General features: G+C 41.6%; 3 protein-coding genes across 3 annotated transcripts; all 3 read left to right on the top strand.

The window, feature by feature from the left end:
- Positions 1-67: 67 nt before the first annotated feature.
- Positions 68-7,146, top strand: LOC306820304 (meteorin-like protein). Its single transcript, XM_079338126.1, has 5 exons — positions 68-525; positions 1,618-1,801; positions 1,895-2,120; positions 4,073-4,132; positions 6,339-7,146. The coding sequence occupies exons 1-5, from the start codon at positions 431-433 to the stop codon at positions 6,653-6,655; spliced, it is 882 nt and encodes a 293-aa protein (XP_079194252.1). The 5' UTR covers positions 68-430; the 3' UTR covers positions 6,656-7,146.
- Positions 7,147-13,159: 6,013 nt separating this feature from the next.
- On the top strand, positions 13,160-18,795 carry LOC306819756 (polymeric immunoglobulin receptor-like; the record flags this gene model as incomplete). Its single annotated transcript, XM_079337300.1, has 8 exons — positions 13,160-13,202; positions 14,785-15,111; positions 16,788-17,108; positions 17,262-17,558; positions 17,661-17,732; positions 17,887-17,997; positions 18,079-18,140; positions 18,488-18,795. The coding sequence occupies 8 exons, from the start codon at positions 13,160-13,162 to the stop codon at positions 18,632-18,634; spliced, it is 1,380 nt and encodes a 459-aa protein (XP_079193426.1). The 3' UTR covers positions 18,635-18,795.
- A 1,640-nt stretch (positions 18,796-20,435) lies between these two features.
- Positions 20,436-26,111, top strand: tekt4 (tektin 4). Its single transcript, XM_079338129.1, has 7 exons — positions 20,436-21,076; positions 21,686-21,756; positions 21,882-22,025; positions 22,134-22,220; positions 24,441-24,576; positions 24,653-24,807; positions 24,915-26,111. Exons 1-7 carry the CDS (start codon positions 20,549-20,551, stop codon positions 25,126-25,128), a joined length of 1,335 nt encoding a protein of 444 aa, XP_079194255.1. The 5' UTR covers positions 20,436-20,548; the 3' UTR covers positions 25,129-26,111.
- The last annotated feature ends 981 nt before the right edge of the window (positions 26,112-27,092 follow it).

The following is a 27,092-nucleotide window of genomic DNA, read 5'->3' as shown; positions in this document are numbered from 1 at the left end:
TACAATTACATTTTTGTAAAAGTTTGATCCATATCGATGCTGTTATAATAGCACGAGGCCTTTCTACACACACATCTTTGAGTGGGCGTGGTTTGGAGGGAGCGCTCGCGTGTCACTCAAGCACGCTCTGCTCCTGGCACGCGCCCCCTCTTGACGTGAAGCGAAGCGCACAAAGCAAAGTTTTTTAAACAGTCCTGTTGTGTTGGGCTGCTGCTCGCGCACACCGCTCCTTCTGCAAACCTCTTATCAACATGTTTTCGCCCTCGGGTCCAACCTTAGCCTCGGCTGAACCCGACATGTAGCCTGCGCAGTTTGAGAGGAGCTCACTGGGGGAAAACCTGACTGGATTTTGGTGTTCGGAAACAGCAGAGCGCGCGTATCGCTGGTCTGCTGTGCGGGGTCCGAGGACCGCCTGCACGGACGGGCCACCATGCTCCGGCCGTGGGCTGCGCACTGGATTACAGCGGTGCTCCTGTGCGGGGCTGTGGCACAGTACTCCAGCGACCAGTGCAGCTGGAGAGGGAGGTGAGGAGAAAGCTGTAAAAATGACTCCTCGTCTTACTGAAAGCAATACAGCTTCTTTAGCGAGTCATCGATACGATGCAACCAACGATGTTATTGTTCTGTGGATGTATAATTTTCGAGGAGACATGAAATACATTTACATCAAGTGTTCAAGGGAGGGTCTATAATCTGGTTCTTGCTGCTTTTCCCTGGATTTAAGCCAACAGGAACAATTCAATGGATGGATTTTGGTTCAATTGTGTATGTTTTATTGCAGGAAGGTCACTGTTAGGTCAGAGAAGAATAAGTGGTGTTTGCAGGAACAGATCTAAACTCGATAAGGATGTCTTTGGCTGCTTCCGATGCGCATGGTTACCATACTCAAAAACCCCCGTGACATCAGAGCTTAAGTAGTAAATCAGAAGAAAATCTAAATTAAAATCTTACTCAATGACTCTTCTCAGAGTGGAATATGACTCACAGAACAACTGAAACCAATTAAAAGAAGACGGGAGGTGCTTTGTGTGACTTCGGTGGATTCATCTCACAGGGCTCTCCATATCAGATGATACGTTAAAATGTGCTCCTTGACACAGTTTGAAAGTGTATGATCACAGACCAGTTTCTGCTCCAGCTCTTATCTAAAGCAAATACAGCTATATGGCCCCTTTGATCACTTCTCCAAGTCCCCAAGTCATAAAAAATGAAAGCCCGCGCTCCGCACCCCGTGTTGTAAAGTTTAGCAGCCTCAGACTTCTAACGACTTAATAGCCCTATCAGATCCTGGTGTTGAGGTAGCTTATGCACATCAGAGGCCAGCGACCACATCCGTCCAAAGTGGAAGATTTTCTTGCAGACAGCTGCAGCAGTGTTTCTCTTAATCAGTGCAGGATCAACTTTAAAACCCTTCCATGTGTTTCTTTAACCCTTCACTGCATGACACCAGAGATTTTTGTGCTTTCAACCTAAAACGATCAGAGCATTTAACTCACGATTCAAGTGACACTACTGTTGTCTTTTTTCTTATCAATTTGTTTTATTTTTTTCCATGGGTGAAGCAGCAAACAGCTGACGTAAAATACACGACATTAACATCTGTGTTTTTGTGTGCAGCGGTTTGAGCCACGAGTCTCATCGCAGAGATGTGGAGCAGGTCTACCTGCGCTGCTCTCAGGGCTCTCTGCATTGGCTCTACCCAACAGGAGCCATCATCGCCAACCTGCGGCCAAACACAGAACCATTATCAGGACACGCTGCAGACCTCCATGTGTGCATCAGACCCCACACGTACTCCAAGGTCAGTTCAGATGAAACATAGAGAATGACATATATGACCATTTCACTGTGCTTTCACAAGCTTATGTTTGTCATCTCTTCCCTGTGTGCTCAGGGTTCGAATCTGTACCTGGAGCGTAGCGGGGATCTGACGCTGCTGCTGGCAGAGAGAGACCAGGCTCTGGGCACAGTGCAGTGTTTCAGCCTCACAGAGGGGGCTCTTTTTGTGGAGGCTGTCCCTCAGACTGACATCAGCCGGAGGATAACAGCTTTTCAATATGAGCTGGTGCCCAGTCAGGGGCCCGGGGCACACATGTACCCATACCTGCACCCTGGTTTAGGTAAGAGACACCCTGAATACTTCACGTTATTATTCTTTTGTTCAACATGGAGGGTAAACGACAGACTGATTGAGACGTGTGCCACTAGAAAAAGTCATTTTCTGCTGAGTTAGCGTTGTGATTTTCTGTGAAATTAGAATAATCTCATTCCAATATGATCATTATAATTTTAGATTTCTCTCAATGCGTCATAATATAGCCTTTGTTTCCTGTATTTAGCCCTTATAAATGTTTTCTTAACCATACCACAAGTACTTGAACTGATTTCACACATTTCAGATAATATTCTGCATCATTATGAAGTCGTGAGCAGGAGCTGTTTGCAAATGGATCCAGTTTAAATTCATTGCATCTGGGCCATTGATGACCTAATGGTTGGGTCTGAGACCCGTAGCCCTCAAAGCGGGTGATCCAGGTTCAAGTCCGACCAGCGGCTCCTTTCCTGGAAGTTTTCTTCATGGGATGCAATATGACGATTTTTGCCACACATGAAGAAAACTTTCAAGCAAAGAAAAACACATTTTTCTCGTCTCAGGGCAAAATGAGGGTTGGATTCACGACCATTCAACACTACTACCATGTTTCTAATGATACACAGCTTCATGCAAATGGGTGAAGTATCCCTTTAAATGCTAAGCGTGTAAAGCACATTTTCAAATGCTTGTTGCAGTGTTGAGGAGTCACTATATATCCTCATGTACTGTTCTTTGGTAAATCTTTAAAACACTTAAAGTTCCTGTGAGTTGAACAGTTTTTATGACCTACAAATGCAAAACAGACTATCAGTGAATTATCAGTGACTCTTTCTGTATTATTTTAAAAGCTTGAAACTGCTGCCACAGTGTAGGTGTCACATGGAGTGATGAAACGACCTCTCGTTTCATGCTCATGCCAGACATGAATCTATTATTGATGGACACAAACACAAGCTTTAACTTGAGTGTTTCTGTTTTGAAATACTCTCGTAAAAAACATTTCAGAGAGATAGAATTTATTTTTTCAACTGAATTTGACGATTAAAGCGTCAGGTCATTTTGCAGGTTAAAGTTTAACTCACAAACATGTGATCAACTTATACCAGACACGAGCCCAGCTAGTGAAGGTGACAGAAGGGCATGTTACTGTTTCACCCGTTTCTTCATCTCACACCTTCTCCTCCCCCACTTCCTCACCATGTCTCTGCCAGACTTATGAAAACAAGCAGGCCAATCAAAAGGTCACACTAGGGTCGAGCACAAGTGTCAGCCAATCCTCTCTCATCTGTCAATCAGGAACAGACCCCCCCCCTTAGGGATACTTAGGGAATTTACGGAGCCCACCCGTAAAAAATAAATGCTGTCTGGTAGAGCGGCAGGACGGTGGGTGGAGAGGAAGGTTGGACTGCAATCCTAATGAGACAGAAGGAATCCTTTCCAAGCCTCTGTGTGTGTGTGTGTGTGTGTGTGTGTGTGTGTGTGTGTGTGTGTGTGTGTGTGTGTGTGTGTGTGTGTGTGTGTGTGTGTGTGTGTGTGTGTGTGTGTGTGTGTGTGTGTGTGTGTGTGTGTGTGTGTGTGTGTGTGTAAGTCTGGGTGCTTTATAGTTGTTTTAATAGCTGACAGGGTCAAAGAGCAGTTCTGTGGTTGCGTCTCCTCCCTCACCTGCTGTTCTCATTCACATGCTCTCTTTACGTTAGTCTGGCATCACAAACAGCCACAAAAACAGCAAAAAAAGAGAAAAGTGTAAGAATAGACTTCTAGTGTTTTTACACATGAACAAAATTCCTGGAAATTTCCGGGAACTGTCGGGGTAAGCAGCCATCTTGGATTTCTGTTTCGCCTTTCCTTGTGTGAAAACAGTTTTAGAATGAAAACAATCATAGGATGATTTAAAACTAATGAAGACAGAACATAGATATAGACAGATATAGATTCTTCAGTTTCTCATGTGTCTGATGTTTATGTTTTCCATTGTAGTCACCTGTGAACCCTGTTCAGATGAAGAGCTCCTCCTGGCCGTCTGTACCAGTGATTTTGGTAAATACAAACACACACAAGTGTATATGAAAAATGTTTATGCTGTGACACTTGTCCCTTTGTTTCACCCAACACCTCTCTCATGTCTGACCTACTGTATGAATCCACTGTTAGCATTTAGTTAGTTTAGCTTAGCATACGGACAGAAAGCAAGCGAATGACATTTGAACTTGAACCACAAACTGCTTGACTCTGTGTCGCTGAAAGACAGTCTGTGTTTAGTTTTCTCAGACTCAGTTGAATTAATCCGAAATGACTGATCAGACGTCCAATCACCACACATTGTAAAGCAACAATAACGTCCATTATGTCCTTCTCGGGCTCGTTTGTTTCTGCTTGAGGAAGCCAGAGTGAAGCCTCTCACAATTTACAGCTAAACAGAGACTCACGAGAAACAGGTGAACCTGGAAATATCATTCAAGCTGCTGTTTCAGATTTGTCTGTAGGGGGGACTTTCACTTGCAACACACCGAAAAGAAAGTCCTGGGGGCATGAAGTACATCAAAACTGAAGTTGGCATTTTGTCTTTGTCATCAGACGACGATAGATGATTATTGTGGATAGATTGTGAGTTGGTGAAGCACAGAAGAAAAGAAAGACATCATTATTTCTTTCGTTATTATTTTTTTTAAAGAAAAGAAAAACTCAGACTATTTGTGAAAATCTAAACAATAGAACCGAACCACATGTGTCATTTTGTGTTTATGTTGCGTGTAACTGGACAATATGTCCTCCCCTGTTTTTCCATCTGAGGTTATCTTAAACCTGTTTCTTTAAAGACATCACTGTAGTGTGATCTGAATCAGCTAAAACAGAACAGAATACACAAGTCAAGTTGTACAATGACCAAACAGATGTAGTTATGCAGCAATATGTTTTTACTATCAAGCAGCTTTAGCTGCTGCTGCCACCGTACAAAGCTGAAGCAATGAGAATACTTGGTGGATTGAATCGAGTTAAAAGTTTTATTATATATAAGTGCAGTTTCGAGTCCCCAATTCTGAAGTCCAAGTGGATTCTGAGTCAGTAATGACAAATCTGAGCCAAGTCTGAGTAGAGTCATCACTACCCAAGTTCAAGTCAAGTGAGTTTCAAGATGGGCTTCAGTTCTCCACCTAACCACATTAATGTGGTCATTTAAAGTGAACGCCTCTAATCTGGGCTCCACCTCTTTATTATTGGAGTCCCGTGTGGTGTTGTCAAAACAAAGAGTCAAATGATCATCGAATGATTATCATTTATATTGAGCAGTGAAAGCCTCCAGATGTTGTTGTATTGATATATTACAAAGGTCTTCTTCAACTCTTTACTCTAAAGATTAGACAGGCTGTTTACAGCAGCTGTAAATGTTTACATAGGTGCAGTGATGTCATAGTGATGTCACTGTACCAAATATTACGGGACATTTAAGCAGCAGAACGTAAAAGCTGTTTGAAAGTGTTTTAATGTGAAAGGACAGAGTAAAGTCTTCAGAGAGGACTGAAACCCTTTCAGCATCTAAGATCAAATGTTGAGCACAGCTCTGCTGGAGCTCTGGATTTTAATCATCTCTGTTTCTTTAGTAAATTATTTCACTGTATAAACCTCCACTGACCTTTTTGTATGTGTATAAAACACAATTCATTTGTTAATATTAGATTCTGAATGATCCTGTATGATTTCAGTTGTGAGTGAAATCACAACGCTGTGTGTTGTGACTGTGTGCACAGCGCTCCTCTCAGGGAGATGCACCGTTCGTTGGAATAACTGAAGGTTTCCGAAAACTCAAAAAATAGCTGCAACATGGGACATGAATCCGAATTTTGGAATCTTTGCAACACCACCAACAACAACTGTGACTGAACACGAGACCACGTGAGCATGCACACAGGTGAACACACCTGCAGGGCAACGCACATATCAGTGCACTCACCAGTGTGTCGAGTAACAAGTCCTGAAATCAGGACTCGGTTCAGACTCAACTGTGAGTCCTAGGCTCATGTGCTACAACCCCAAGTGCTGCTCAATAAATCATTCTTTTCTTGTTACATGCTGCAAAAGTTCTTTATTTATAACAAAAAACATATAAATGATTTAATCTAAACTTACGATGCTTCTCACTCAGCATGTGAACGTTTAACCCTTTATTGTCCTCAGATACTCTTTAATTTGAGCTGTCTGTGATTGAATGTCGATTCATTTAACCTCTATGACTGTGTCTCTGTAGCTGGCAGTGGCGTCTTCCAAGGAGTGACATCAGGTACGAGCGACCATCCTCCTGTCACGGTGACTCTGAGCCGACTGTTCCGTCAGAAGAGCAGGGTGTTCGCTCGGAGTGGAGCCAGAGGGCGGCGATGGAGTGGACGTATCAATGTTCCTGCACAGTGCGGTGTGGACCCCGGGGGGGACGAGTACCTTTTCACCGGCTCTGTTCATTTTGGCGAAGCCTGGCTGGGCTGTGCACCTCGCTACAAGGACTTTTTAAAGCTGTATGTCAGAGCACGAGCAGCTGGAACAAACCCCTGTGAGATAGACACAGACTGAAAGATGTCCTCACGTTTCTCACTGAAGCAGGTTGGAGCGTCTCTCAGAGAGGACGTTGACAAAGACGCAAAGCAGAACAGAAACTAAAGCAGACGGATGGACTCTTGGCCATCATTTAAAGCTACTTCTAGACTCTTTCTCAGTGTTGTATTGACTTTCAGTCAAAAATGAACGTGGACATTTTAATAAGAGATGTGATGTCCTATCTCAAGTGTGCCCTGGTTGAGTAATAATATGTTCTGTGTGCATCAGTGAGGCGGAGAATGAATGATTGATGAGCTTAAAATATTTGGTCAAAGTATTTTTTTCCGCTTGTGTGATCATTCTTGAAAGTTTGCTTTGTAAAAAGCTTTCTATATAATTTAGGAGTCTTCTGACAGAAGTGTACAGTATGCAGCTCTGTGAGTCTTTATCTACTGTGTATGTGTGTGTGTTTTGCTAATGAAAACAAAGGGTCGACATTTACAGAAATAAAAATACATCCTTTAGCATTTGGTGTGGTTCTGTTTAATTCACAACTGTCCAAAGTTTGATCCAGTCATACCCCTCTATTGTATTTTTTACAATCGTGTCCATATGTGTTAAATCTGGTTTGGCACAAAGAACCTGAGTGTGGTTTGTTTGCAGATAATAAACAACAACTGTTGACTGAATGGTTTGGTAGGAGCAAAAATTGGTGGAACAAAAGTTGAAAGCTTCTCCGTTTGCTCACGCTGATGCAAAAACAAAGAGATATTGTCCACCAAACTGCCCAAAAGAAAAAAAACATAATGAGTGCTCAGTGGCCATGATCTGGCTGGTGAGCAGCAGTGCGTCAGTGCTGGCGTAGATGCCCCTGTGGAGCTTTGAAGAGCCACTGCTCTGGTTGGCATCCTCTGTTCACGTCCTCTGTGTTCGTGCATCACAGCAGAGACTGAGAGAGAAATGCAAGAGAAGCAATTATATTTTCCAACCAGCCATGCACGTCCAGTTCAATAGCTAATGTGTTCCTGTTCTCCTTTTGAGTTTTATGAAAGCAGGCTTTTAAGGCCTTAATTAGCATGAAGCATAAACTATCAGCACCGGCAGCACTTCAGCTGCAAATTCTTTCATAACAGTATCCCATTATAATGACTTTAAGATAAACAAAAGTAACGAGTCAGCAGCCAATGAATGACACAAATCTTTGATCCAGAAATATATCAGTGTCCTGACTCTTGTAATCCAATTATTGATGTGCTGGTGCCCAATAGTGTGTTACACTGCAATGAAGATTGTGTGTTTTTCTAACATATCTTATTGTTTTGTATCATATTCACATCGTATCGCTTCATCGCTTTGCATCACTCTGTGTCATATTGTACCGTATCGCATCATATTGCTTCGTATTTTTCTGTTACATATCGTTTCATAATGTTACGGCTCTTTTTGGCGGTATTTGCCGTTAACTAGAAAATCACAAGTTCTAATTTAATATATATTCAGGCTGTAGGTCAAAGAGAGCACGGGGACCACTGCTGTGCATCTAACCAAACTCATTTAATCACAGTTCTAAGGCATCAGCTGAAGAATAGCGTAAACCATCACCGTCACCAAGGCAACCTTAAAGGCAAAGTGCCTCACTTAAACAGTCAACCCACGAAATGATATCAAATGTAGAGGTAGAAACCAACCCAGCACAAAACAAGACCTCAGGAAAATAAACCACACAAAGATACTATAACATATAGCATCCCATCACTTTGTTTCATATTGTAACACATGGCATCGAATAGCTTCATATGGTACTGTAGCATGTCAGAACATATCACTGAGTACTGTAACATTTTGCATCATATGGCTTTGCATCGTATTGTATGACTTCGTATGTTACTGAAACATATCGCATCATATTGCTTAGTATCGTACTGTTATATTTCGCATCCCATCACTTCACATTTTCTCTTTGTGTCGCTTCACTTCGTATCATTTTGTAACATATCATCTTGTATCTTTTCGTGTCCAAGTTACAAGTTATTTCCAGTCCTGGGAATGAATGATACAATGTTTTTATACATTTATAAAAAAGTAAAAAAAACAAACATGTTGTTATTACCTCAAATGTCACAGGACATACAGCACACCTCAGGGTTGGTTTTCCCATGAAGATGAGTATCACAGCCAGATAGCAGCAGTGTGTCGCCCACATCAAAGTTGCCTGAAAACAACTGTCATAAAGATGGATGTTTGATGTTTTTTGATATTGATTAGAGGAGCTGAAAGAAGAGGCGGAAGTGTGAATGACTGAGGAGGGGTGTTCGCTCCTCTCCCTCTGTCTGCTGTCAGCAGTATGTGTGATGCTTTCCCTCTTTCCTCAGGAAGACCAAGAATGACTGGAATGTACCAGCCTACACAAATACACAAATACACACACACACACACACACACACACACACACACACGAGAGAGAGAGAGAGAGAGACACTCCTCCATCAGCAGAGACAGGTCATTTGAAGAGACTTAAAGAAACCCGTCCTCATACCCAGTCGGCCTTACTTTAGCATGCACATGTGCGAGACTTTCTAAACAGAGGAACACCAGTCTCCAAACACTCGATAACACTATCGCAATTCAGCTTCTTATTGCCCTTCTTTAACTTTGTGAGACTCAGGGGAAGGATTGAAAAGTGAGGTCAAAACAGCAAAGCAGAGGCTGAGATATTTAAGGTGTGGATAGAAAGAAAAGAACGTCTGAGACAACCACTTCCTAGAAGTCACAAAAACAAAGTGTCTGTCTCATAAGACTATTCCTGCATTGTTATTAACCAACAACTTTCAGACTTAACGCTATTGTTTTTAACTGAATATTTCTGAAAATACTACAGATTTAATGGTCATTTTGTTGCTTTAAAAGGATTTTCTATGTTGTGATTCAGGCTAACAACTTCACATGGATGAGTGAAAGACACTGAGGGAGACATTAACGCATAGCTTGAAGGTTTAAGATAGACCCTAAAGACTCGAGAGGGTCAGCTATATATAACAGTTCCTCTTTCATACACACTCAGGGCTACAGTATGTGCATGCATGTGTGTGTGTGTGTGTGTGTGTGTGTGTGTATGTGTGTGTCTGTGTGTGTCTGTGTGTGTCTGTGTGTGTGTGTGTTCTTGAGTTGTATTATGAGAGGACCATAAGACACGCGTCTTGCACACTGCTGACATGCAAACAGGCCACAGTGCAGAAACCTAACCTGCTACAGCAACACCCAAAAACCCCTTGGCAACCCAACCTGGCAACCGCCCAGCTCCGCCTTGGCATCCTCGCTAATTCAGGACACACTTATCCCTCTGCTCAGGGGTCTTAAAGCTAACCTTTGGGTGTGAGAGTGTGTGAGATATGGAAACAGTTTGTGCTTCAGTATGCGAGTGGCACAGCTGAGCGGTCAGCTGGAGTCGAGGGAATGGCTGAGCTCAGGGAAAATACAGACGCATGCTTTCACCCACATATACCACTACTGGTATGTCATAAAGCACTGCCCTGGGTGGGGTCAGTCAATGGTGAAACAGTATCCAAAGTTGTATGTGTTGTTCCTACTGTTGGTTCAAAGTAAAAAGAGACAATGGATGTGTTCATACTCATCAGTAATAAAAATAATAATAAACTGTATTTTAAAAAGGACCTTTCTAGACTATGTTGCAGTAGGACACAGTTCATGTTTGACGTCTAGGCTCCGACCTAACCACTCCTCACATTTCTAATTTACAAGCAGAAATCTGAGGATTGATGGGATGAGCTCTTAAACCCCCTCTGTCGGCGCCTCCAGGTGGATGCTGGGGATGTGGTTTGCCTGAGCGAGGGTGCTGTACTGGTGCAGGTCAGAGCTGACAATGAAAGAGCAACGGGAGAGAGCGGAAACCCTGCAGCTTTGATAGATCACATGTTGAAAGGAGGTGATGTCAGGTGTGAAATCACTGATGCTCGAGTTGACTGCCTGAACGAGCTTGCAGAGGTCGTCTCATTAATTAAATCATAAAATGAACTCCAAAAAATTATTCAATGAATGCAAACGTGCAGATTCTGTCATTGTGAGTGTTTCTGAGTTAATACCACATAAATATGTAGAAGGACATTTTTGTAAATCAACACAGCATTAGCAGTAGCTGAGGAGAATATGGGGCGGCAGCTCAGTCTGTAAGGACTTGGGTTGGAAACTGGAGGGTTGTTGGGTCGAGTCCTGGTGCAGACCACAGTAAGGATGTTGGTCTGGTTGCTGGAGAAGTACCAGTTCACTTCCAGAGTACTGCAGAGGTGGTCTTGCACAAGGCACCAAACCCCCAGCCATTCATTTGGGCTTTATGTAGCAAACCCATTCTGACTTGTCTCCCTTAATGCAGGCCAACAGGTCCTGTTTGTGCATGAGTTTGTAAGTGTCTGTAAAAGAAGTCCTTTTATTTGAATCCCAAAAGAAGTTTTGAACGTCAAGTGGCTGAAGCTGAGAGAGCGGCTGTGAGAGATTGACAATGATCATAAAGATGTGAGAATAATGATCTGGACTTTTTTTTATTCTGTTTTTTTTTTTACTTTTAATGTTACAAAAAACAGCGAGGTAATGATAAATAAAATAGACAGACAGACAGACAGCGTTTCATTATGCATACCTCTCACCTCTCCATCTCCACTATCTGCCCCTCTCTCTCTCTCTCTCTCTCTCTCTCTCTCTCTCTCTCTCTATTTTACTGCTGTCTGTCAGTGTCTCTGTATCGTCTGCTTGACAAAAGACAACACAACATCTAACTCATCAACAATAATTATGAAGTTACTACAAACTGGAAGTAGAGAGTTCTGTTTTTTCAGCCAGCACCTGAATGCCCCTTCATGTCTCCTCTCCTTCATGTCTCCTCTCCTTCATGTCTCCTCTCCCTGGCTCATCTCCTTTATGTCTCCTCCACTCCTTGTCTCCTCTCCTTTATGTCTCCTCTCCTCCTTGTCTCCTCTCCTCTTGCTGTAACTTGTGTCTGCTGAAGCAATAAGTGACTTGCATCACTCACAGCCGGACTGACTGAGAGAGGAGAGGAAATAGTCTCTTAATAAAAAGCTTTGATATATTGAATGAGCTTCCTCATGTAGTTTGAGGTAACCAGTTCATTTTAGGTCTGTTAACCTCAGGGCTTGTACCAACTACAGTCTATGGTACCAACTAGCAGGACATAAAATGCAAACAGTGAGGCAGCAGCTCCTCCTACTGGCCAAACTGATTCACACTTGAAGTGATTTGGAAAGCAGGAAGTGGGAGCTTTTGAGTAAACACAGCACAATATTAAATACCTGGAGTGTCATTATTTACAGTTTCTTTTCAATCGCTAACAAGCGCTTACCCAAATTTAATTTAAAATGTTAATTTCTTCACATTCAAAAGCATTCCAGTAAAAAGCAAATCCGTATTTTTTTTCCTTTACTGTTTACTACAGGAGGTAGAAATGCTTTTTACCATATGATAAAACAGAAAAAAGTTTTACAGTATTGCTTACAGTGAACAAAATATCCATGAAACACAAAAGAGCATTCTGAACAAAAAGAGCAGCCCAGATAAAAGGGGGGAAACTAAAAAAAAAAAAAAGTACAAAATCACTGTATTTAATCTCTGCGATCTTCAGGATTAAGCCACATGTTTTCATCAACATCACATCTGATATTATCCAAGGTGATGCACCTGGGATAAAACCGCTTGGTATGTCGGATCCACCCTTGGCTGTGATGTCCCTGCAGCCAGCATCCATGGCTTCAAGGAAGGACATCTGGTTGTGTGGCTGATGGTCATAAGACTCCTCTGTGGGGTTGAGGAAAGGTGAATAGGGTGGAAGGAAGAGACGTACCAGTCTTGGGTGGACGTCAAACCATGTTGTTATTGATGGGAATGATGGAAAGCCACATTGTCCCAGGTGATTACAAAGGTCCTCATGTTTTTACCCTTGTGATCCTGCTCTGGAACCAGGCGCTGGTGGTGATCATTGAGAAAGGCAAGGAGGCGCTCAGTGTTGTGAAAACGACATGTCATGTGTGAATGGTATGGCCACACATGTAATTTCAGATCAGATTTTAAAATGTGTGTCTTACATGATAACCCCTAATGTAAGTCATTTAAAATATTTCATGGTGGCAACATTGTGAACATGTGTGGAAAATAAACCACAGCTGCATTACAGACCACACCTACAGGATTTATAAATAGTATAACCACACTGGCCACATTTAAGGGAAAGTACATTAGTTTGAGCTTCCCCGCTACTCAGCCGTTTCCTTTGTCACTAGAAAGTGATAAACATTATAGTGTCATGTTATACATGTTACACGACTCATTTAAAGCCATAACACAGCTTAAAGAAGTCTTTAAGAAGGATGAAATCTACTGATAGATGAACTTGGGTACACATTGGTGATCTAAATGGGGAAGTGAGAGAGAGTTCAACATTTATGCTGACGTCTCTCTGGGTGTTATATTTCCATCGCTGATATGCTTCATTTCTAGTTTCTGTTTCTTCATAAGCGCATGAGGATGTTGAACCTTCGAAGCCTGATGTTCATCCTGTGCAGTGAGTTCATTTTTACCACCATGTTTATGATATTATGTTACTGATGCATATGCAATAGAGAGATAATTAATAAAGTAATATTAAGTATTATTAAGTAATATTACCAATGACTTAATTATTGTTGTCATAGCTACAGTACACTGTGGAACAAGGTAACGTCATGTATTTCTATATTTCTGTTACTGTACAATTCTGCTTAAAGGCTATGACTTTAATATCAATCAATGAATCAATCTTTATTTGTATAGCGTCAATTCATAACAGGCGTTATCTCGTGTGTGTGTGTGTGTGTGTGTGTGTGTGTGGGGGGGGGGGGGGTTGTTTGGGCAGGCCATCCTCAAGGAACCAAGGAACCTCAGAGAGCTCAGGAGTTTCCAGAAAAAAGGAGAGGTTAGAATATAAAGATAGTGACAAGCAGTAATAAGATATATATCTATGTGTATACATACACACAAATAAGATCATGTTAATGAGTGTGTGCGTATTCATGTCCACATGTAGGTTATTGGGTGAAGAAGAAGAAGAAGATGTGCCCTATGCCACAAAAAGTTTAATCACATGACAAAATAGAAACTTTTGCTTTTGATCAGGTGTGCGCTCACATCATCTTCTCCTTAGCTGAGTTATTTGTTTTTTTCACGGCCCTGCACCGACATGATGTTCATATCATTGCCCTCTTTTGCACATGTTTAAGATTTCATTTTTTCATCAGTAAAAAAGACAAAATGCTGTTCTCCCAGCTCCAAGCAGTGTGACAGAAAATAAGTAATATATAGACACATAAATACCTAAAAATAGAAGTAATAAAAACAATTCTTAAAGTATGGTAGTTACAATAAAGTAGAAAAAGAACTAGATACATAAAAAGAGCAGACAAGAAATAACACAGGACAATTCAGTGGTGGGAGTCTATAATGATCAATTAAGTCTCCAGTAGGAAGACAAATGTATTTTTGTGTTTTTATTCTGTGTGTAAAAGAACCATTTAAGATATGAATACTGTTATCATGAAGATCACCTACATGTTAACCTAAAAGCCTCTACTGTGGATTTTATTTAATCCTGCTTTTATCTCATTAATTATATAGTCATTGATGTCGTGTCTTATGTATTGACTGGACAGTGAAACGACTTCCTGACCCATCTTTCATCAAATCCGTACTGCAGATCGTAGTGTCTGTATTCTGTCAGCTGTCTTAATATTTTGTTTTTGTTCTTTTTTTAGTATCACTGCTTGCACTTTATTTAGCAAAAAAATATATTTTAGTCTAAATGAAAAAATGGACAGGGAGCTGGATGGCCTAGTGGTTATGTCTAGCACCCTGCGTACAGAGGCTGCTGTCCGTGTTGCAGCAGCCATGGACCTCATCCTTTTGAAGCATCGCTCTCCTCCCAACCTTCCCTGTCTCTCCTATCCAACAAAGGGATTCAAATATTTCTAAAAAAAAATCCCCCAAAAACGTGTGTGTGTGTGTGTGTGTGTGTGTGTGTGTGTGTGTGTGTGTGTGTGTGTGTGTGTGTGTGTGTGTGTGTGTGTGTGTGTGTGTCTTTCCTGACAGTCCTCTTTGTCTTCTCTTCACAGTTGCTCTGGGTGGTGTCACCAGTGCAGCAGCTTTGATCACTGTGTCTGGATATGAAGGAAAATCAGTGGGTATCTCTTGTTCCTATGCCAGCGGTTATGAATCATATGAGAAGTACCTGTGCAGGAATGAATGCTACGACAATGACGTTCTCGTTACAACATCACAAAGAAAGAAAAACCAGTACTCCATTGACGACGACAGAGAGAAACGAGTCTTCACAGTCAATATTTCTGTTCTCACACTCACGGATGCTGGGAAGTACTGGTGTGGGGTGACCAGGAATGGGAAAGACATCTACACTGAAGTAAAGCTGCTCGTGGGAAAAGGTAGGTCAAGATATAAATAAAAAAGATCCCCGTGCTGCTCCTCTGTATAAATCAGTCTGTCTCATTGGACCTTACAGAGGACAGGCGGGACATGCATGTGCTTCTTCATTCACACACTGATGGTCGAGGCTGCTGACCTTCAGTGACCATCAGTTTGAAACAACTAATACACACGCCGACAACGAAGCAACAGGAGCGACTTAGGGTTTAGTGTTTTGCCCAAGGACACTTCCTTGTTGCTCAGTTGCTAGAGGCAGTTACCGCTCAACCGGACTCAACAGGGGGTTGATGATTGGGTGTGACATTGTGGAAAAGCGCTTTGAGTCGTCAGAGGGCTAGAGAAGCACTTTACAAGGTCAAGTACATTTAACATTTTCATCAGAAATGTGGGCAGATACCAAATGACTGGAAAGACTGAGAAGTGTCAGTGTTTATGAAAAACAATGTGCCCAGTTCCAATTTTGATTCCAGCATCATATTTCAAAAAGCTGGGACAGGGTCACCGTTCTGTCGAGTCAATTATTTATGTCAACGGCACATTGATAGCGTTTTTTGAACCGAGGAGACCAATATTTGAACTTTTGATAGTAGAATATTTCACCGTCGTCTTTTAATGAGAGATTTATGTTGTTCAGTGTCTGCTTTGTTGTATTTCACTTTTCATAAAGTCACATTTTCATTGGGTGAGAAGTTGGGACATCAGGAAGGCCAGTTCATCAGCCGGACTCTTTCTAAGTGTTGATGCTGTTGTAATACATCCAAAGTGTGGATTTATGATTGTCTTGTTGACACAAACAGGCTCTCTCTGAACAAGAACATTTTCTTCTTTGTCATTCCAAAACCTGTATGCAATAATGCTGACTTGACAAATGTGCAGGTCATCTTCACACGTATAGGCTTTTGAACTGTGATCTGATTATTTTTGTCAAAGCAGAACGGTTCCTCTCCTCTTCAGCCCAGAGAACCCAGGATCCATTCATTCAGAACATAAAGTCAAACTAAGACTCATCAGGACGCTTTTTCACTTTATCTTAATGGACCTGAATCCACCTATGAATAGTTGTTTTCTCTCAGGGTTGAGTTTCAGTGGATGTTGTGATGAACTGTGTTCACACACAGTGTTTTTAGTGTTCCTGAGCTCACGCAGTGAAGTCCACCCCACAGACTCCAGTGCTGTCTTTGGCCTGACGATCTCAAATATGTTTCAGGTGTTGCATTATTGTTCAGCACAATCTTTCAGAGAGGGGCAAACCCCTCCCCATCTTCTTTTTTTACACCCCATCATCTGTGTTTTTGTTAGAAAATTCAAACGTATTGTGAACATCACATTTAAAATAGGCATCCAATCCAATCACATGTCTCAGATTCAACGTTTGATATGCCTGCTATTCTCAATCATTCAATGTTCAATGTCCTGTAAAGCATCAAAGATAACATTTTAAAAAGCCTCAAAAGATGATCCTAAAACACCCGATAATAATAGTAATGTTTTCGCCTATAGTTAGTAGACATCATTGTAATGACTCTGTATTGATCATCTATGAAACTCCTGACAAGTAAACCTATAATTAACAAGTGTTATACTCAGAAAAATGTTCACATTTGAATTTTGTGGTGTGATGAAGATTTTCTTACTGAAGAGAGACTTTAACTGTCTGTGTTTGATCTGCTGGCAGATAGCTGCTGTGATCAATCTACCCGAGTACAAAGTTACGAGCACAGCTCAGTGGACTTGAGTTGTCCGTACGAGCAGAAGGACAAGAACAACCTGAAGTACATCTGCAAAGGGAACCAGTCCTCCATATGTCTGCAGCAGGCACTGGTCACATCGAACGTCAAACAAAAGGGACACTTCAGTCTGGCTGATGATAATTTGTCCAGGAAATTCACAGTGACCATCACCAGTTTGAGCCTAAAGGACTCCGGGCTGTACCTCTGTGGTGTCCAAAGAAACCCCGAGCTGGATGTTTTCACTGCTTTTAGTCTGGAAGTCAAAGGTCATCATATTTCTGATTTCTTACTGTTGAACATAAATATGATGTTAAAGTAGTAGGAATAGTAATAGTATGTTGAATAGTATGTTGAAAGCATGCTAGCTGTTTGTGTTGTGACATGCTAAGGATGAACCTAAAGTTCTTTCTGTTTGGCAGAGTGGTGCTGTGTGGAGTCAAGTGAACTGAGCGGCTCTGTGGGGCATCCACTTTCTATACAGTGTCCCTACCCACCTCAACACAGGCATAACAGAAAGTTCCTCTGCAAAGGAGAGCACCATGACAACTGTGTGGATGTGATGAGTCAGAGCAGCTTCTCACTTCAAGAGAACATTTCTTCAAGCTCTTTCTCGGTGATGATCACAGAGGTGAAAGCAGAGGACGCCGGGACATACTGGTGTGGTTCGGACTCACAGTGGAGGGTGGGAAACTACACCAAGATTCATCTGTCACTTGGTAAGATTAAAGGAAAAGCATGACAGTCAAAGTTGAGTAAACTTGATATTAAAGGAAGTCACTTTGCAGATTCAGAATCCTACAAATCTTTTTCTCTGACAGACGTTTCACAGCAGACGACTGTGCTGAATCCTGATGGTTCAAAAACAACTATCCCTGACAGAAATGTCAAAGGTGTGTGTGTGTGTGTGTGTGTGTATGTTTGTGTGAGCACTGCTAAGACACACACACACTTGAAGAACTAAAAAAAACACCAAGATTGTGGTAGATTGCGATGTGAGTGTGAAATATTTCTTAATACCTTGTTTTTTCCCCTCTAAACATGCAGCTCACTTCCCCTCTGCGGGCATCATGTTGACGACTGTGGGTGCCATCGCTCTGCTCATACTTATCATTTCTGTGGTCTTAATCTATAAATATAAGTGTCGCAGAGCAAAAGGTATGTTGAGCACAGAAACATGTACTCTGTACACACATGTGGGCAGAGCATGTTCATTTATTTCTCACTTCATGTCTCAAGGCAACAAAGTCAAAGAGAAGAGGAAGCAAACCAAGGTGGAGGAAGTGATCGATGTGGCAGAAGTAAGGAACTGAAAATCCAAACATGTGCTTTTTTCAAATTATGATAAAAAGAGATGATGACTAAGAATGATACAAAAACTAAATAAATATCCAGTATTTTTAGGCTCTGATGCTGGAAATTTAAATATTAATAGAAATAGACACGCACACACACACACACACACACACACACACACATCCACACTCGAAATTCATATATCTCCACACTCTTTTGAGAAGAGACAGAGATGAACATGAATCAAGGAATAAATCTGACTCAGGGTTATAACAGCAGGCAGTGACTTCAATACTTAATAACACAAGTTCTCATCTTTGTAGCGTTCCTCTTGTATCTCCTTCTTTTTCAGATTTATGTAAATCAAGAGGCGGCAGCGTGCTCAAAGCAGTGGACCGCCGAACAGCACAACCCGTGTCACCAGATCGATGACGTGTACCAAAACGTCTCCACAGACGACATCTACTGTAACCAGAGTTACATAAAAGCCAAGAGATGAGGAGCAGAAGTTTATATATGGAGTTCATATTAATTGTTATTGTAAATGAAGCACACCTTAATATATGGTCGTTAATGTTGTTTTTATGTATCTTTAGTTAAAGCAGTCTTTTTCTGTCATGCCCCCTCTCCCCTGAAACAGTAGCGTGTTCTTAGCCTTTCTCCATTAATCATGTATTTTTTAAATACTCACATTAAAGTATGTAAAGGTCTTCATAATCCTGTCTATTTTTTTTACTTATAAGAGAAAACAACAACAAGTAAATCCAAATCACAAGTTCTAACAAAAGGAACTGCGCTACTTTGAAAGCTACCAGCAGCTTGTTGTAATGCGGCCCAAATAGTTGATTGTACCATGACCTCGCCTCTGACAAGGCACTTGGCCAATCATTGTTTAGAATTTGGCTTGGTATCTGGGATGGCCAATCAGATTTCAAGGATGGCCCAGGCCGATGATTTTGTCACAGCCGTGTCCTGGTATAAGTTTGAGAGAATCTAACTGTTGTGTTGTGACTTACCTTTCATTCACGTGGAGTCGGAAACAACAAGTTCCTGAGTTGGAACATGTGCACGAATGCCTCAGGTATTGTACATCAACAATTTGCTCAAATGTAACGTCTTTATGTCTTTCTTACATTAAACTGAAAGATGAGCATAAAAGAACAAAAACCTTCTGATACTAAGTAAATAAAATCACCTGAAGATGTTCAGGTATTAACAATACAACATCTTGACATCAACAACAAATATAAATACTTATATATATTTTTTTTTCTCAGTAAAAGCCAAAATCAAACATCCAGGAAAGATCATTAAAGATTTTGTTCATCAACAACACTGAAACAACTTAAAGCCAAAAATGCCTTTATAAAACTTTTCAGACTGGATTTCGACGACACAACCGAACTAAGACTGCACTAGAGTCTTAAAAACATTCATCCGAGCAATGATGTGTCAAAACTTACTTTTAGTTTAGCTTGATGTCAGTGTTGCTTGACACTGTTTGACAGACATGAGTGGTAGGTGCAGTGGTTTAAAACACGCTTACAAAACTACAAGGCTATTTGGTGTCCTTAGGTAACTATGAACCTGGGAGTAGAAAGATATGTGGCGTCCCCCAAGGATTCAGTTTTGAGCTGATTCTTTTTAATATCTAGCCGACATGCTGCCGCTTGTAATGACCAGCTTTATACCTGTTTCTAAGTGATTTGGATCAAACGTTCTTTCAACATTTCTTTTGATAAGCTTTAAAACAGGTCAATTTGGATGCAATGGATTTAGGACCTGCAAAAATAAATATGTCATCGTTCTCCTATAAAAGCCAATTTTTGCCAACAAAATACTTTGTTTTGAATGCAGTATGCAAACCAGTGCGATGAATTGCTGTTTGTGGGAAACAATAACTTAACCTGTTCACACGCTGTATCAACCACATCCTCTTTTGTGTGTGGAAGATGACAAAGAAGAGCCATTTAAATACCTGCTGTTCATGCTCTGCAGTAAGGATATCTGAAAACTGTTTTATTTAAGACATATCAGCAGCCACAAACTTTGAATACTTTTCAAACCTTGCTTGAAAAAACAAAAAAAATGAACTTTGTGTGTTTTGGTTTTTTCTATGAGTTTGGCTGTCTGATCCCCAGGATGTATAAATCATTGTTATTATTAGTAATTATTATTATTAACTGTTCAATAATTCACTTGTAACACAAGCCATCCTTTGAGTTACTTGATCCTGAGCTGCTGCCTGAGCTGCTCCTGCCAACATGTGTTACCAGGCAACACAAACAAACACAGCCTGATCTGCTGCAGGACTGTGAACGCTGGACCTCTGGAGCTACTTTTGATTCTTTCATAAACACAAAAACTCATATGAGAAAGGTCATTTGATTTGTATTTTTTTAATTATTAGAAAATGAACTCAGATGTTTTGGTGTCCAGGCCATACCATGACAGCAGGGCTGTGGCTCAGGGGGGGGAAGAGAAGGACCCTCAAGTTCATCTGGATGTCCCACAGCCGTCTGCGGGCTCAGCCACAGTAGGGTACCGGTCCGCTAAATACACCCCGCAAGAGTGGTTTTCCAACTACCACACAATCCTTCAGCAGGCAGGAACCGACCGATATCAAGCCCAGAGCATCCAAAGAGAGTCCAAAAGTCTGTACCAGAACGCCGAGTCAGACACTCTGAGGACCCAGGCTGAGGGAACCCGTTTTCTCGGGGAGAGGCTACAAGAGATCCACTACTGGAAGTCAGAGTTGCAGCGGCACATCGAGCAGCTGCTGGCTGACACTCAAGCACTGCTGGGGCTGAAGACAAGGCTGGAGAAAGCACTGGATGCCACTGAGACTCCGTACGCTATTGCAACAGATAATCTGAACTGCAGATCAAGACGACTGGGACCAGACCTGGTCAGAGACTCTGTGGAGGATGAGCTGCTGAAGGTAATCAGTAAACAAAGGAGACAGGGCGTCACTGCCTTAACATGCTGTGTGACATACAAAAGGACAGGTGGAACTAATAATGAACATCAAAAACATAAAAAGAACAAAAGTAGTTGTTTTTTTAATTCTGAACATAATAATTAAAGTTAACTGAAAGGCTGCTATTTCACATTATATTACTGCATGTCATGATCTGTAAATCGTATTTTCCTGGGAGCTCCTGAGCTCTCGTTGGTTCCTCTGGATTGTATGTGGGGACGGCATGCTGATATAGTTTGTTCCGATCCCCATTTTTCAAACCATCTGTAGGGATTGGTTTTGCCAAAGATTTCTGCCTCTTAAAAGGACATCTTTCTTGCTGCTGTCACTTTGCTAAATGTTGTTGATTACAGGGCGGTTCTCATGATGGATTAATGTTGGGTTGTAGTAATACAGCACAGACTACAGTGTTTTACCTGCTATTAATTGAAGTGTCTTGAGATAACTGTTGTTATGACTTGGCTCTATACAAATAAAGATTGTCTGCTTGATGGGGTTTGAGGGAAGGTAGTGAGAGGGGAAGATCCAACAAACGGCACACTAACATGGTTTTGACTGTGTCATCTGAAGGAAGTGGATTTAATACGGAGCATCCAGGCTCTTCTGAAGAGAACTACAGCTCAGGTCGTCAGTCAGATCAAGTGAGTGTCCAAACCCACTCGTAGACTATCCTCCTTGTCTTCTTTGAAGTGAACATGAGTGTGTCTTTGTGTGTGTGTGTGTGTGTGTGTGTGTGTGTGTGTGTGTGTGTGTGTGTGTGTGTTAGGGTGAACAGAGAAGCTAAGCAGGCGTTAGAGATGGACTGGTCGGACAAGTACCAGGCCTACAACTTTGATGACCGCAGTGGGAGATACAGTAACATGAGTCCAGACACACGTCACCACCCCAGCTCAGCCGCCATGCAAGACCAGTGAGTCTATGAGTGAGTGTGTCTGTGTGTGTGTGTGTGTGTGTGTGTGTGTGTGTGTGTGTGTCTGAACATGTTCATGATTTTTATCCATGTCTTTTGTCTTCTCAGGGTGAGTAACCAAACAGCATGGACCAAGTTTACTCAGGACAACCTGTCCAAGGCCTTACAGGAAGAACAGGCCACCCACAGTCTCAGGTCAGTGTGTCAAAGCTGCCACAAAATCTGGTTTTATGTGGAAAACAGGATCCGCTATGGTTAGGAAGATGCCCAACTGAGTGTCACTACCCACAAGTGTTATAAGTGTCAGTCATGAGGCAAGCAAAGTTTATTTATTCACTACAGTTCAGCAACAAAGATATTCAAAGGGCTTCATAAAGACATCAAAAGCATCAGGACACAAGGAGACGTTCAAACCATGATGTTAAAAAATCAATAAAATTCTTATTCAGCAAAGGACACGCTGATTATCCTTTAGGAAAGGAGAGGAAAAAAAGAGACCCACAATTCTTTGTGTCGACTTTTGTTTAAAGTGACGCACCTCTTGAACTTTCACGCTAACAAATGTTCAATGTGATCAGAATGAATTTGAATGCCATCTTCACTGACTCGTGGTTCATGTGGATAAATACAAGAGGAGAGGAGGGTGCTCAAGGAGATGTGCTCGATGTCACCTCAAATACTCCTTTTTACTCAGCCCCAACCCTCAATGAATCAGTCTATTAATCAATAACTCAAACTGTTTTTGGGCCCAACTTTGAGCTCATACAGAGTGCAGTTAGAGTTTAACCCCTGCTTTGCCATGCAGTTCTGTTTTTTGATGAAATTAAAGAGAGCCTTTATACGTTTATAGTTCGTCCCATCACAAATAAGATGTATAAAATGTAGTGCAGTACAAAGTGATTCACTCATACGTACAAACACAGATACAGAGCCAGTGTAGAATAAGGATGGTTTCACGTCCGGGATCCAGGTCCTGATCCGAGGATTGTCCTCAAATCCGGTTCTGTGATCAGTAGGAACACAAAGCTACCGAGTCCGCTTGAGAAGGTCTCAGGCACGATTCATGTGTTCTCCAGCACAGTACGTGAAAGCACCCTCAAGAAGAAAATATCAGGGCAACAAGGACTTGTTTTGTCCTCTGAGGGAGACGGCTGCTGTTGGAGTATCTGAATTAACAAATAAAACATCCACAGTTAACAAGATCAGAGTCAGATCATCCTTCTTCCTCTTTGGCGGATCTGCAAACCAAGTATGTGCATGCTGCTACCTGATGTATTGGACTGTGCAAACGCTGTGCATGACTCATCGTATTGGCTGTTCTAGTTCATAAAGTAGAAATTTATAACAGTTTCCTAGTTTGTGAGTGATAGCTGTGCACTTTATAGTTCATCTTCAGGAGTTTGTAGTTTTTACACACTAGATCCTTGTGGCATCTGTAACATATGTGGTGCAAGTCAAATCCGATTCCTTTGTCCCCCTGGCCATAAGACTGTACAACAATTCACTGTCACGGCAGGGAAGAAGCACACGGTAAACCCTGGACTCTTTTTTTCACTTTTTCTCATTCCTCATCTGCTCTGCTGACCTCAGAGTCAGCCTCCAATTGGACACTTTAATGCATATTGATAGTCACCTTACTGAGCACTGGTCACTTTAATGATAATCACCCTAATCATGTCTGGTTTCATCCTACTGTTGTGTTATGCTACATCTGTAATGGTTGACATGATCACTCTAATTAGGTCAAGTTTCACTCTATTGTCTTCAACACTTAATGCTAATCTGCTCCTCAATAGTTGGGTACTTTAATGGCAATCACCCTAATCACTCTGGTTTCACCTTATTGTTTTGGACATTTATTGCTAATCACTGCTCCTTTATGTTGCTGAGCATGCCAATGGCCCAATTTGCATCCCTGCATTGACTGTTTAACGACTGTACTCACACCTCTGGCACTACCTCAAACACCTCTGTACAGGCACATGTAACTAGTTTCTGCAAGGTCAGCACTTTGTTTCTAAGGCTCTTTAACTGTTTACAGGTCTCTTTTAACCTGCACACATGTTTTTCTCTCCTTCACAGGTTATGTACATTATGCTATATAAGTTTTAAGTCTAATGCTAATGCTAACTGCACAGGTTTAACCTTTACTCTTAGTCACATAGGAACTGCTAAATCTTGTTTGGGGGATTTTTGTATACAGAGGGGAGGGGGGACAGCGGGTGTGTATTGTAACTAATGTCTTGTGTCCTGCCTGTCTGTATACTGCTGCTGGATGCCTTAAATTTCCCTCAGGATCAATAAAGTATCTATCTATCTATCTATCTATCTATCTATCTGATGTGTGTGTGTGTGTGTGTGTGTGTGTGTGTGTGTGTGTGTGTGTGTGTGTGCGCGCGCGCGTGTGTGTGTCAGATTGCTGGTGGAGCGTGTGCTGCAGGACACCACAGAGGACCTGAGGGTCCAGTGCTCCAGCGTGAACCGAGCCTTCAGCCTTCGCTGTGAGGAGCTGATCGAGGCCAGGACCCAGCTGGAGATGAAGCTCGCACAGGTGAACAACAAAAACAAAGAGTTGTGGGTTTATTGTTCATGGATTTATGTGTTATCTATTGTGAACTTGCGTTTAGATCTTGGAGCAGGTCGGGGCCCAGGAGAGGAACATTGTAGCCCTGCAGCAGGCCATCCACAACAAAGAGGCCCCACAGAGAGTCGCCCAATCCAGGCTGTACCTCCGCTCCCTCAGACCCAACATGGAGCTCTGCAGAGATGAACCCCAGCTCAGGTACACACAAACATACTAACACACACACGACACGCACATCCGGTCTCATGTGAATCTATCCCTCATCTCTGTCTCCTCTTGTTTGCCTCCCGTGTGTGTGTGTGTAGTTTGGAAGGGGAGGTGCAGCTACTTGATGCCACTCTTTCATTTCTGCACCAGCAGCTGAGTGAGGCCAGAAGCTCGCTGGCCCGCCTGGAGGAGTCCCGCGTTACAGTTGAGAAGGACATTAACTGTAAAACCCACTCGCTGTTCATCGAGAGAGACAAGTGCATGACTCACCGTAAACGATACCCAACCGTCTCCACGCTGTCCGGTTACTGAAAACCAGTGTCTGGTTTGGTTCTGTGATATTTTACATTAAGTTTAAGTTTTAAAATGTACAGACAGATGTGTCCTCTATGAAATATTCTCATGTCAAGAAACTGTGAAAAAGACTACAGTTATGAACACATGTTCATAAACCAGTGTGGGGTGGAAGGTCCAAAAGGAGAACAGCAGCAGGATACTGCTTTTGATTGTCTTGATGTGAAGTTCATTGATAGCTTGTGGCCGGTTGGTCAGTCAAAGTTATTCATCAAACGGCAACCTCCTGTGTTGAAGGATGAAGCCAATGTGGAAGTGCAAAATCCTGCAGTTTGTCGAGTTTCTTCTTGAGGCCGACTCCAAGAGCCTCGCAAGTAACATACACACCACTTTAAAGAGTGATGTTCTGTTTGTCAAAATGCTGTTTTTTTTGTGACTTCCTGTTTTATTTTTCTGACTGCTGTTTTGTATGATTTCTAGCCTGGCTTCCTGCCTTTGTTCTGTTTCCCGCCTTTTTTCCCAACACACCTGTATCTCATTTCCCATTAGTCAGACCTGTATATATGCCCTGTGTTTTCACCAGCCCTCTGCCAGATTGTCATTTTATGCCTCGTGTTTCATGCTTTCCAGGCACTCTTTTCTAGTGTTTGCCTGCCTGGTTTTTTCTGACTTTGGATTTGTATTTTGTATTTTTGGAGTTTGGAGTTTGAATTTTCTTGTTTATGACCTACTGCGTAAAGACCTTTCAAATTGCTTTTTGTGTCCTGGACTTCTCTGCAACTGAGTCTGGTTCAGAATTGTTACATAAAGCCAGTTTTTACAGCTGAAATGAAACAGTACAACAGTCATGTTGGTCTGATAAGTTCTTGTCCTCATAGGAACACACTGTGTATTTTTATAACACATCCGTTTTGATTCTACAATTCTTTGAGCGATGAGTTGTCCATAGTTAGACACAGGGCTTAAAAACCTGCACAGCTCCTGCTCTTGTTAGGTTGACTGAAATTGAATTTCCCTCGGGGGATCAATAAAGTATCTATCTATCTATCTATCTATCTATCTATCTATCTATCTATCTATCTATCTATCTATCTATCTATCTATCTATCTATCTATCTATCTATCTATCTATCTATCTATCTATCTATCTATCTATCTATCTATCTATCTATCTATCTATCTATCTATCTATCTATCTATCTATCTATCTATCTATCTATCTATCTATCTATCTATCTATCTATCTATCTATCTATCTATCTATCTATCTAATTCAGACTGAGACAGGACCTCCTGGTGCAGATGAGCCTCCTGCAGTAACAGACGTGCGTCATCCCTCAGGCTTTGTCCGTTCATAAATACAGTCTATGGTATTCACCTGATATCACTTTGTGCTTTATTCCTGTGGCTTTACTGAGAACATGACTCATCAACAACAGAGGAAAAGAAAGACAAAACTGTGAAGACAGATTGATGATAAAACTTTATAATGTTTACCATATTTATATAGTATGTAGAACCAATCGTCTCATGACACTCAATCTTGTTCTCAATCAGAGTCAGAATAGATTTTATTGCCACGTACATTTGCAAATACAAGGAATTTGCCCTAAAAACTACAAAGCTAAAATAACAAGTACTTAAATAAAATAAAATATGAGAAGCGATTACCAACATATACAATAGAATTTACTAAATGTCAAATATAAAGAATAAAAACACACAAAATGAAAAAAAAACTATTTAGATTACATCTATGCTCTGGTTGATATTTAAAGACAAAGATATGTTGTAAGTGCTAATTGAGGGACAAATGCGCCCCTCAGTGACAGACTTTGGTCATCACTGTGCTCGCTGCTCAGTACACTGTATGTTGGCAGAATTGTGTTAAATAGAGTAGATCTCTGGCTGCTGCAGAGAATCAAGAAAAAGAGGAAACATAACTGAAGGCGGACTGTGTAACAGCATTGACTCACCCCATT

The sequence above is a fragment of the Symphodus melops genome (assembly GCF_947650265.1).
Source record: "Symphodus melops genome assembly, chromosome: 2".
NCBI classification, from domain to species: Eukaryota; Metazoa; Chordata; class Actinopteri; order Labriformes; family Labridae; genus Symphodus; species Symphodus melops.
Note: the sequence above shows the minus strand (reverse complement) of the source record. Positions and strands in the feature narration are given on the sequence as shown.

Excerpts from the sequence above, each read along its gene's own strand:
- tekt4 (XM_079338129.1), top strand. The coding sequence starts at position 20,549 with ATGAACTCAGATGTTTTGGTGTCCAGGCCATACCATGACAGCAGGGCT. Across the intron at positions 22,221-24,440 it reads CAGGCCACCCACAGTCTCAG|ATTGCTGGTGGAGCGTGTGC; the intron begins GTCAGTGTGTCA and ends TGTGTGTGTCAG. Across the intron at positions 24,577-24,652 it reads TGGAGATGAAGCTCGCACAG|ATCTTGGAGCAGGTCGGGGC; the intron begins GTGAACAACAAA and ends ACTTGCGTTTAG.
- LOC306820304 (XM_079338126.1), top strand. The coding sequence starts at position 431 with ATGCTCCGGCCGTGGGCTGCGCACTGGATTACAGCGGTGCTCCTGTGC. Across the intron at positions 1,802-1,894 it reads GACCCCACACGTACTCCAAG|GGTTCGAATCTGTACCTGGA; the intron begins GTCAGTTCAGAT and ends CTGTGTGCTCAG. Across the intron at positions 2,121-4,072 it reads ATACCTGCACCCTGGTTTAG|TCACCTGTGAACCCTGTTCA; the intron begins GTAAGAGACACC and ends TTTCCATTGTAG.